General features: G+C 45.7%; 1 protein-coding gene across 1 annotated transcript in view; it reads right to left on the reverse strand.

Annotated features, from left to right (window-relative positions):
- Nucleotides 1–11842, reverse strand: part of mus81 (mus81 structure-specific endonuclease subunit) — a 42069-nt gene extending 30227 nt beyond the window's left edge. Inside the window, exons 1-4 of the mRNA XM_050181055.2 lie at nucleotides 11492–11842; nucleotides 8588–8660; nucleotides 7217–7548; nucleotides 5262–5354 (exon numbers count right to left, since the gene is read on the reverse strand). Coding sequence (XP_050037012.1) covers nucleotides 5262–5354; nucleotides 7217–7548; nucleotides 8588–8660; nucleotides 11492–11635 — 642 coding nt within the window. The 5' untranslated portion in view covers nucleotides 11636–11842. The remainder of the gene's footprint in view (nucleotides 1–5261; nucleotides 5355–7216; nucleotides 7549–8587; nucleotides 8661–11491) is intronic.
- Between the last annotated feature and the right edge of the window lie 231 nt (nucleotides 11843–12073).

The raw sequence follows: 12073 nt of genomic DNA on the forward strand, positions 1-12073 counted from the left end.
ATCGGTGCACCTCTTCTTTCACGATGTCGGCGATCGAGGCCACTTGAGGCTGCGACGATGGCAAGACCTTGCGCAGTTCTTCGCGCACAATGGCCCTGATTGTCTCGCACAGATCGTCTGTGGCCAGTGATTGAATTCCGGCGTAGCTTGTTGGCTTGGTGCGGCGGTCGAATTGCCGGTTCCGCAATTCCAGTGTCTTCTCGATGCTCGTCGCCTCACGAAGAAACTCGTCGACGGTCTTCGGTGGGCTTCTTACCATTCCGGCAAAAAGTTCCTCCTTTACGCCTCGCATCAAGAAACGCACTTTTTTCTCTTCCGACATTTCTGGGTCGGCGTGCCGGAAAAGACGGGTCATCTCTTCTGTGAATATGGCGATGGTCTGATTGGGTAGTTGTGTTTCCAGTAGAACTTCGGCCCTTTCTTTTCGGACAACGCTCGTGAACGTCCTCAGGAAGTTACTGCGGAACAGGTCCCATGTTGCCAGGGTGGACTCCCGGTTCTTGAACCAAGTCCTCGCGGCATCTTCCAAGGAGAAGTACACGTGTCGTAGCTTATCCTCAGAGGTCCAGTTATTGAAGGTCGAGATCCTTTCGAAGGTTTCGAGCCAGGTTTCAGGATCCTCTGACGTAGCTCCACGGAAGGTAGGGGGCTCCCTGGCTTGTTGAAGTACGATGGGTGACACTGGGGAAGCCATTGTGGTTGTCTTGGCCACAACCTTCTTGGGCTTCTCAGGTAGAAGTCCGTGCTCCGGGGGCAGCTGTTGTAGACGACGGCTTTCTCGATGGTCCAGGACTACGCTGGTGCTCTCTTTGCGGTCCGGGCTTGGATCACGGCTTGTCGGGGGCGTCCGGTACATGGACGAAAAGCACCTCCACCAGATGTCACGTGGTGGTGACGTAGAAGAACACAGTAGCAGTACTGTGAACGAGAAAACTAACTTTTATTGGGCGAACTTGTGCCCACAAAACAGGCTACACTTATAGCACAACGAAAGCGGCGAACACAGTCGGCGATCGTCGGAAATCTGATCAGCGGGTCAAGCGCGTCGGCTTTTATACAGCGGTCATCGAATGTTCCAGACTAATCGTTGGGACCCGCATGCCTTCTACAAAGTTCTACACAATTCGCGTCAAGCGATGAAATCAGATAACGCGAGGTTCGGCGACAACAGACAGCCGGGTAGAAGCATCGATAACTTTCCAGAAACGTCGGATACATGCAGGCGCGTCCCGCGCTGTGCGATTACAGTTGTTAAGCGGCGAAACGTGGTCGCCCGATAAAGATAAGTACACGCGTCAATATCGTTTATGAGATCGGCACTCTCTTACCACCAACCTTACCAGTACCTGAGTTCTCTAGTAACAGACTCACAGCAGTTTCAAAATTCAGCTCCAAACTATAGGTGTGCCCGGGTACCTTTCTGTGAGGAGGGAAGTTAGCGCTCCATCACTGAATGACAGCATGGAACTCTTCCTCATACATCATCTGCTAAAATGTGCTTGAAGTGGCTACCCTGACTGAAGAAAGAAAGGCACTGATTGAATATACTGTTTGCCTTTGCATACAGTGCATGCCGAGATATTATTTTACTGTTATGCTCAAAATTGGCTTTCTATAACTAGTTTCATTATCCACACGTGATGCGACAGTAAGCAGTAAATAGCCAGGTAGTTAACATTAATATTTGAAAAAATTTTGCAGACACAGCATTGTAATGATGCTGGGGGAATAGCCCACATTAAAAAAAATTGCCAAGCATACATTTTGAAGGATACATGTGCACGTTTTAAGAATGGTTTACCTTTACACGCGACGCACAAGCAGTAGAAAGATTGGAAACGCCACAAACTGTGAAGCAACATTTTAGAACATAGTCACTTCTTCAGCGACTTCATCATCATCATCAGCCTGGTTACGCCTCTTGCAGGGCAAAGGCCTCTCCGATACTTCTCCAACTATTCCAGTCATGTACTAATTGTGGCCACGTTGTCCCTACAAACTTCTTAATCTCATCCGCCCACCTAACCTTTTGCCGCCCCCTGCTACGCTTCCCTTCCCTTGGAATCCAGTCCGTAACCCTTAATGACCATCGGTTATCTTCCCTCCTCATTACATGTCCTGCCCATACACATTTCTTTTTCTTGATTTCAACTAAGATGTCATTACCTCGCGTTTGTTCCCTCCCCCAATCTGCTCTTTTCTTATCCCTTAATGTTACACTCATCATCCATCTTTCCATAGCTCGTGTCGTCCTCAATTTAAGTAGAACCGTTTTCGTAAGTCTCCAGGTTTCTGCCCCGTACGTGAGTACTGGTAAGACACAGCTGTTATACACTTTTCTCTTCAGGGATAATGGCAACCTGCTGTTCATGATCTGAGAATGTCTGCCAAACGCAGCCCAGTCCATTCTTATTCTTCTGATTAGTATTTCAGTCTCACGATCTGGATCCGCGGTCACTACCTGCCCTAAGTAGATGTATTCCGTTACCATTTCCAGTGCCTCACTACCTATCGTAAACTATTGTTCTCTTCCGAGACTGTTAAACATTACTTCAGTTTCCTGCAGATTAGTTTTTAGACCCACCCTTCTGCTTTGCCTCTCCAGGTCAGTGAGCATGCATTGCAATTGGTCCTCTGACTTACTAAGCAAGGCAATATCATCAGCGAATCGCAAGTTACTGAGGTATTCTCCATTAACTCTTATCCCCAATTCTTCCCAATCCAGGTCTCTGAATACCTGCTGTAAACACGCTGTGAATAGCATTGGAGAGATCGTATCTCCCTGCCTGACGCCTTTCTTTATTGGGATTTTGTTGCTTTCTTTATGGAGGACTACGGTGGCTGTGGAGCCGCTATAGATATCTTTCAGTATTTTTACATACGGTTCATCTACACCCTGATTTCGTAATGCCTCCATGACTGCTGAGGTTTCGACTGAATCAAACGCTTTCACGTAATCAATGAAAGCCATATATAAGGGTTGGTTATATTCCGCACATTTCTCTATCACCTGATTGATAGTGTGAATATGGTCTATTGTTGAGTAGCCTTTACGGAATCCTGCCTGGTCCTTTGGTTGAGAGAAGTCTAAGGTGTTCCTGATTCTATTTGCGATTACCTTAGAAAATACTTTGTAGGCAACGGACAGTAAGCTGATAGGTCTATAAATTTTCAAGTCTTTGGCGTCCCCTTTCTTATCGATTAGGATTATGTTAGCGTTCTTCCAAGATTCCGGTATGCTCGAGGTCATGAGGCATTGCGTATACAGGGTGGCCAGTTTTTCTAGAACAATCTGCCCACCATCCTTCAACAAATCTGCTGTTACCTGATCCTCCCCAGCTGCCTTCCCCCTTTGCATAGCTCCCAAGGCTTTCTTTACTTCCTCCGGCGTTACTTGCGGGATTTCACATTCCTCTAGACTATTCTCTCTTCCATCATCGTCGTGGGTGCCACTGGTACTGTGTATATCACTATAGAGCTCCTCAGCCACTTGGACTATCGCATCCATATTAGTAATGACATTGCCGGCTTTGTCTCTTAACGCATACATCTGGTATTTTGCCTATTCCCAGTTTCTTCTTCACTGCTTTTAGGCTTCCTCCATTTCTGAGAGCATGTTCAATTCCATCCATATTATACTTCCTTATGTCAGCTGTCTTACGCTTGTTGACTAACTTGGAAAGTTCTGCCAGTTCTATTCCAGCTATAGGGTTAGAGGCTTTCATACATTGGCATTTCTTGATCAGATCTTTTGTCTCCTGCGATAGCTTACTGGTTTCCTGTTTAACGGCGTTACCACCGACTTCTATTGCGCACTCCTTAATGATGCCCATAAGACTGTCATTCATTGCTTCAACACTATGGTCCTCTTCCTGGGTTAAAGCCGAATACCTGTTCTGAAGCTTGATCCGGAATTCCTCTAGTTTCCCTTTTACCGCTAACTCATTGATTGGTTTCTTATGTACCAGTTTCTTCCGTTCCCTCCTCAAGTCAAGGCTAATTCAAGTTCTTACCATCCTATGGTAACTGCAGCGCACCTTGCAGAGCACGTCTACATCTTGTATGATGCCAGGGTTCGCGCAGAGTATAAAGTCGATTTCATTTCTAGTCTCACCATTCGGGCTCCTCCACGTCCACTTTCGGCTAACCCGCTTGCGGAAAAAGGTATTCATTATCCGCATATTATTTTGTTCTGCAAACTCTACTAATAACTCTCCTCTGCTATTCCTAGAGCCTATGCCATATTCCCCCACTGACTTGTCTCCAGCCTGCTTCTTGCCTACCCTGGCATTGAAATCGCCCATCACTATACTGTATTTTGTTTTGACTTTACCCATCGCCGATTCCACGTCTTCATAGAAGCTTTCGACTTCCTGGTCATCATGACTAGATGTAGGGGCGTAGACATGTACAACCTTCATTTTGTACCTCTTATTAAGTTTCACAACAAGACCTGCCACTCTCTCGTTAATGCTACAGAATTCCTGTATGTTACCAGCTATATCTTTATTAATCAGGAATCTGACTTCTAGTTCTCGTCTCTCCGCTAAGCCCCGGTAGCACAGGACGTGCCTGTGTTTTAGCACTGTATATGCTTCTTTTGTCCTCTTAACTTCACTGAGTCCTATTATATCCCATTTACTGCCCTCTAATTCCTCCAATAGCACTGCTAGACTTGCCTCACTAGATAACATTCTAGTGTTAAACATTGCCAGGTTCAGATTCCAATGGCGGCCTATTCAGACTATTCAGCGACTTAACTGTTGTCAATTTCGCTAGCTTTAGGAACATGTCTGAAATAAACTTGGCCTAAGTTGGTACTCCTCTGGTGTCCTTTCACAGCCAGATGACTTTCAAGGGTATGGTCAAAGACCTAAAAAAAATATATATATTTTTCATGGAAGTTCAGAGCTGGAAGACCAGCTCTGGGCCACCCGGCAAGCCGAAGATTCCGCCTGAGTCCATGGACTTTGATCCATCCCCTGAGGGCACCACAACCAAAACTGCCGGACTATTCGTTTCAATAAAGTTTATTTTCCTCTCCATGGAAAAAATCTATTTTTCGTAAAACGACGAAAATATTAGTAAAATTGTAGAACAAGGCCAAATTCTTAAACTTCACCGAAAATTCTGAAGAGTTGGCAGGCATTGCAGTGCCCAACTGTTCTAAAAAGTCACACGACGTATTGCTTGCAAGTGGTTTTCTGCATGCACACAGGGTCATGCAGACAATGTCGGAAGGCAAGCCTGCGCGTGCTCACCTGTGTGAAGGATGCATCGCAGAGAGGCTGTGCTGCGACAATGAGGTCGGACTTGCTCATCCAGTCGTGGCTGCTTGCCCCTGTCCAGGTAGCCTGTGCAAAGCATGAGCTCCATGACGGCGTCATAATTAATGACTGACAAATCCACGAGAAGCAGATCGTAGACAGGATCTTAGTAGATTGTGGTCTATTAGTTCATTCCTGAAGTAGCTGCCAGGTGGTTCGTGCAAAGTTATACAGTAGTACATGTTCTATTGGTTCACAAGTGGAAACGCGGCCCAGTGTATGCAAAACAAACACAGCCTACAGACGTGGCTGAATGGCACCTTATATCACACCCTCCTCTCTTGCATCTGGGATGCCCGTTTGAACTCCCTGCTTTGAATAGACAAGCGTGACAATGTTTTCGCCCATCTCCTTGCAGGCCTTGATGCCATCCCTTCAATTAAGACTTTTTACTACAGTAGAACCTTGTTGATATGATCCTGTTTCATATGATTTCTCGGTGCGATCAAGAACACAAAAAATGACCTAATACAGTTACGTTTCCTTTTTTACCAGTTATAATACGTTCCTGGACAATAGAATCTTCTGGCCCCAACGTTCACTGAATCACCAAACTGTGATTGTGTGATACGCTTTCTGGCCGCTAGAACCCGTGTGAATAAGACAAGGCACAAGGCTTGCACGATCGAGAGCGGTAGGCACCCGCCAAGGAAGCTTCCCGTTATATGTAAAAACGCCGGCACACACTCAGTTTTTTACGGTATTACCGGCAACATTACTGCAATAAGCATCTTCACCTATCTGTTTCACAGAATGCATGGCGTAGCGCCCTTGGAAGCGTACTAAACGCTTTTGATAAGTGATAACCCAAACAAGCCACTGTTACTGCAGGCTGCGCAAAGTGGGCATCATATTTCGCTCTTGTGGCATCACACTCCAGCTTCGCCAGCAGCTCAATTTCGTTTTGGCTTCCTGTCGCCACCTTAAAACGCTACGCAACAGGAAAACAGCAAAGCGCGTCTTGTGCCACAATGCTTTTCGATGAGTGAGCACATCACAACATCCCGCCAAAATGCCCCGCCCGAAGCTGCCTGGCACATGCTGAATTTGAGGGGTGCAAACGCAATCTTACTGGCAAAAATGACGATGCACGGCCCGGGCCACTCGTGCCCCAACAGCTTGGCGCGTGTTGGCATCTCGTGCTGCAATGATATGCGCAATGCTTCGCCTTGCTTAGATGTCGTTGAGTCTGCCAAATTGTTTAGTAACTTCGGATTGGACATTTTCCCGGTTAGTACGTTTTTCTTGCAAATTTTTTTTTTTTTCAGAAACATATGAATTAGGTTCTCCTGTAATACTGGAATGACATACTACCATGTTTGAATGCTTTATACCGACAAAAATAGCACATTGGCCCCAAATGATTACGCGACACAGGTTCTGCGATAGGAGTCTCTACCCTGCTAAGGCATGGCACTTTAATTTAATGGATCACTGCATAGGTCGCAAGAACTGCTACCAATGAAAACTTTGAATTCAAGGATATGCGCCCACAGGCTTCACGGGAATTCAGCTTTTTCACAAATCCAGCACATCATAAACTTTTGTGGCCAGATGTACGTGGAATTTTTCAGAAAAAAAGCCCTTATTTTAATATGGATGCTGCCAAAGAAAGAAGAAATGTTTATGTCAATGACACGAGTGGTTTGTGGTTTTACCGAGTTGTGTTAGAAAAACCAAAAGTTAGAAATGTACGAGAATGCTAGCCCTGCACTTATGGTTTAAGCTTTTGTAATTAGGGCTATGCCAACGCAATCAGTGTGACATTTTTGGTAGATGATGAATTCAGCTGCTGCAACATCTGTGCCATATCGAAGAATCAGTTACTCTGTAGAAACGAAGAGCAGATATTATAACTTGCTAATTATGCTTCAAGTTGTCCATTTCACCTTGAGCTGCAGCCTTCTCTGGACCAGGATAAAGAGTATTGCGTGCGCCCCGCTCCGCGGCAGCGGAATGTACTGCCGCGGCCCCCTCTTCTTGGCGGGTGGGCCAGCGTCGCCGGCTTTCTTGCGTTTCGTCTTGCCCGCAGGGGCCCGTTCTCCGCCACAGGAGGTTGTTGCGCCGCTCGCGTCGTCCTGGCTAGCCGACGCATGCGAATCGTCACCGTTGTCCGACAGGTCCAACAGCAGTGGCGCCGAGTCAGAGGCTGGACACCAGCCGGGGTTCTCTTGTCGATGCTCTTCCAGCTTTTTGTCGAGCATATTGCATAGCTTGTCACCTGCGGGAAAATGGATGAGGTTGTTCTCAGCTTACACTAGCTTCAAGAGGACTCCTTCTTGGCCTAATTGGTATTTGCTGAAAGACATTATTTGCCGCAAATGGGACATGCAGACACACAAAGGAAGACACATTGAAAATGGCAATGCTAACCGGCTAGTTTAGCAGAGAGATGGCTGCAGAGCGCGTTGTGCAAAAGCACAAATTTCTGCTGGTGGGTGCTTTGAACTGCTTGCTTTCTCTCCAATCTTTTTCAGCTTTTTATGTAGCCTGCTAGCTGTCACACATTCTTTTCTTAATTTGGCTTCAGTTACATAGAGTGTGCACTGGGTCTGGTGGTCTAAGTCGCACATTGTCCTTGTTTCTTTCTTTCATTTTATTTATTCTGAGTGTCAGTTGGCGACACAGTTAAGGGGGGATAAAAACAAGTCATTGAGCTCAGATTGAAGAATAGAGCCCAAGTGCTTGAGCAACACTGATTTAAACATGCAAAGATAAGTAAAGGAAATAATGGAGGCTGGCAGGTATTTCCAATCCTTACGTGTTCTCGACATCCGACAGGTGATCGAAGCAAGGTGAGGTCCAAGTGGGAGGACTGAATATAAGGTGTCGTATGCTATAATTAGTGTCGTATGTGTTGTGAAGTGTGCACAGGTGAGAAACACCTCGACACCATGAAAGGTCAAGGTAATGTGTTTCCTTTGTATCAGAAACACTAGAAAGAAAGAAGAGTAATTAGACAGAATGAAGCATTTGGTGGTCTTCAGACAATACTTCCTTGTCACAGGTTGAGAGAGATCATGCCAATAGCATTTAAACGGCTTCATAGAGGCAACTAGAGTGTCAAAGAAGTAGTCACTTGACTCTCGTGAATGCATAAAACAGCTACTCAGATTGTCAATGTATAGCAAAAAAAAAAAAAAAAAAAAAAAGAGAGAGAGCCATTTCAGATCTTCTGTGGCAATTTCAGAAACTCGTTGCAGCAGAAGCGGAAGTGAGCCATTTTGTTAAAATGATTAGAGGTGAAAGACACTGCTCACCAAAGTACTCCAAAATCTTCGCCTCTTTGCCGCTCTTCAGCACCAGGGGGTATTTCTTGAGTGATTTTAGTGCCTGCAGGTGCAACAACCATAAATCTTTCTTGCACATACAATGCCTCCCTTCGCTAATTGTAAGCAATCAGCAGCTGCATGCAAGGAGCCCATGTTTTTGAAGTTCTGCCAAGAAAACCGGAAAGTGAGAGTGTTGAACACTGCAACGTTGTGGTATGTGATGCACTGCACAATCTGCTCAACAGGTGGCAGCACAGTTCCTAATGTTGGGTAAATTGCTCATGCCCACAAGAGAGAGAGAGAAAACAATGATACAGCACTGAAAAAAGAAAGAAAGGGTTAGTTTGCAAAGCCATATTTAAAGACGTCACAACCAGGAGCCTAAATGTGTTGCTTTCATGAATGACACGAGTGCTATACAAGAATAGTAACACAGCTTTGCGGCTATTGGGGAAGAAAACACTCTCTTGCAGCCATGTGAGCACGAATTAGTTGTGATATATAGTCAATGACAAGCCAAGAATGCAGGAAGAATTGGCCATGACACTTTTTCTCCAGCAAAGTGAGGCGTTCTTACCTGCCAACTTCTGAAAAGTCCTGCTTACATGACACTGAGGAGGGGCAGGTGTCATAGCATACTCTGTTTTTTATATATACTTTGGCCTAAGCCCACACCCTCTGTGGGATACATGGCCACTTCATTAATAATTTAACAATCATTCAAGATTTACCTTTATAGCCCATTGTGGAGTGGGGAGGAGTGGGAAGGTGAAGAACAAAGGAAAGTTGGGATGGGTGGTCCAGGGCCATTGTACAGGTGTTTAGTATATGGGAGGCTCTGTTGGCAGTAGAGTAGTTGTATTATCCTCAACAGAATACTTGTGTCCACTTGCAGGACAAAGGCCTCGTCCAGCAATCTCTAATTACCCCTGTCCTGCGCCAGCTGACACTATATTGTGCCTGCAAATTTTCTGACTTGATCACACCATCTAGATCACTGCTCTTCCCTTCCCTTGGTACATATTCTGTATATCTAACTGACCACCGGTTATCTCTCCTGTGCATTACATATCCTGGCCAGCTCCACATCTTCCTTCTTAATGTCAACTAGAATATCGGCTACCCCCCATGTTTGCTCTCCAATCGACATCACTGTCTCCTAATGTTACACCTATCATTTTTCCTTCCATCGCGTTCTGTACAGTCATCTACATCAGAAGAGTTACTGTATAGCTTCTGCGGGGAGCATATGCAGTAACATTTACTTCCATATATATGGCATCTTTTGCTGCCACAAGAGGGTGGCGCAGGTACCATGTAATTTCTTTTTTTGTATGCACTTTTTTTCGCAATCTTGCACCACCTCGTTTCAAACCCACTTATTATCATTTTTTTTTTGCAGGCACTTCTTTTTCATAAAATCATAGAAAGAGGCGAGACTTGCAAGCTTTGTGGGAAGTTTGGGAGAGTTGGTGGCTATGGGAGTTTCACAGCAGGAGACAGCCTGAGAACAGGTGAGATTGGGAGACATGGATACAAAGGATAGGGAGACTGGGTGGCTCGCACACACATGCACCTCGTGAGGGGCACTTCTCGCTGCATTCTTTACCCATCACTGACAATCAAGGCGTACTGTGCTGCGTGCAATGGACATAAAATTCAGGCATGTGAAGGCAACACCACCGGCTCTCAGGGAACGCAAGCATCATTATGTTGTTCTATGCAGAGAAACCAGCAAAATGGCCCTCAGACGCACGGGGCCACAGTGGGTGTATTTCCACCTAGCTGGATTCTTACCGTCAACCCTCTACGATATACATTTCTCAATGAGTTTCATAATTCTTGCTTTGTGTAGATGTCTTTTTCGTGGCACAACATCATCACGCCGACCACAGCGAAGGCCATGTGGTGATTTGCACCTTTGGGGACGACTCCTCCTACAGACATTTCATGAGGGTCGTGATTTGGAGAGACATCTGCCATCAGTTGTAACCTGGTAACGGTTCAGTTGTCTTCTTACCTGCTTTGCTTGCGAGAAGTTTGGGGTTTTAATGTCGTCGTGGCTACGCGCCCCTGCAAAACATTGGTCGCGAACTAGCGAACTACATTTACAGACGCAGAGAAAGCTATTGCAAGACCGCTAGCAATTATTTCTTCTGCATCAGTAAATTACCTTTCTACGACACTAAAAACACCATTCTCACCACAATAAGACACTTGGTAAGCCAGAAAAATCACAGAAACGAAAGACGGGTGGCGACGCCTGCTTGAGGTTCCCGCAACTGGTCGCTGTGACGTCATGTATTTTGATGGCATCTTCTAGGGCCTACTTACTTATACAGCAGTACAGATTGACTACATTGTGTTCTAAAGGAACCAAACATTAAACATAACAAGTTTCGGGGACCTTTACTGAGCCAACGCGGCCCAAATGCGAAAACATACTTTGGAGTCCCTGACCTCACACTGACATACTGGCGTCGGGATTTCGGCGCAAAATTCAAATACTGATACTCCGATCTTAATTTTCTCATCTAATAACCAAACTGTTATTTTGAAATGACTGCCTGCACGGTTCTCAAACAATGCTTTATTAGCCGCAACTGATTTCTTGTTTCGCTTTGGTGTCCTTTTAAGCAATGCTCCGCAGCCGCACTCATTCGATCGTGGAAGTGATCTCATCGGTTAGTGGCAATCGCTTCAGCAGCTATTGCGAACGATGCGAGATCTACTAAGCGTCGTGACAGCCGATTCAGCTTGGACGTTTCTTGAATTTCGTAATATCACACGCATGCACGAGTGATCTGTGACCGGGAACTTATATATTTGGGCGGCGTGCTGGATGGAATGCCGATGGGTTTCGCTTAAGACCAAAGTTGTTGCAAACCTTACCTTGCCGTAGACGTGCTGGAGCTTGCTGTTGCTGGCGACGGCGGCCTCCTTCCACTCCTGAAGCCATTTCGTGAAGAGGGGATTAGGATCGGGGTCTTTCTTTGTGACGCGCCGAAGTTTCGTCACCATCGCAGCTTTTGCCATGGAGCTCGGTCGCTGAACGCGTACGAAAGAAAGCGAGACAACCCGGATCACTTTAACCGGTAAAGTGGAATACGCTGTAACTTTGCTCTAAGGCGAGCGAACCTCCTCAGCGATCCATTCTTTCACGAGGCTTTTTCAAAAACCGACGCTTGCCAAAGCTGCAACCGCACGTTGGTAACGACGGCACACAAGTTCACGGTTTATTTTTACGCGGCATTTCACTGGCTTGGTTTGACTTGTCCGATTTTGGTGTATTTTACGGAACATATGTATGTAATATTTTACCTTTGTATTTACTATAGAAGACAAAAAATATACCAGATACGTAATAAAGAGCGAAATGTAGATGATTTGATCTGTTTAGTAATGAGCTGTTAGACACTCTTGTCGCTCTAGTATGGAGTTGCCATCGCCATGAGCATTTCCGAACTCACGAAA

The sequence above is a fragment of the Dermacentor andersoni genome, chromosome 7 (assembly GCF_023375885.2).
Source record: "Dermacentor andersoni chromosome 7, qqDerAnde1_hic_scaffold, whole genome shotgun sequence".
Lineage (NCBI taxonomy): Eukaryota > Metazoa > Arthropoda > Arachnida > Ixodida > Ixodidae > Dermacentor > Dermacentor andersoni.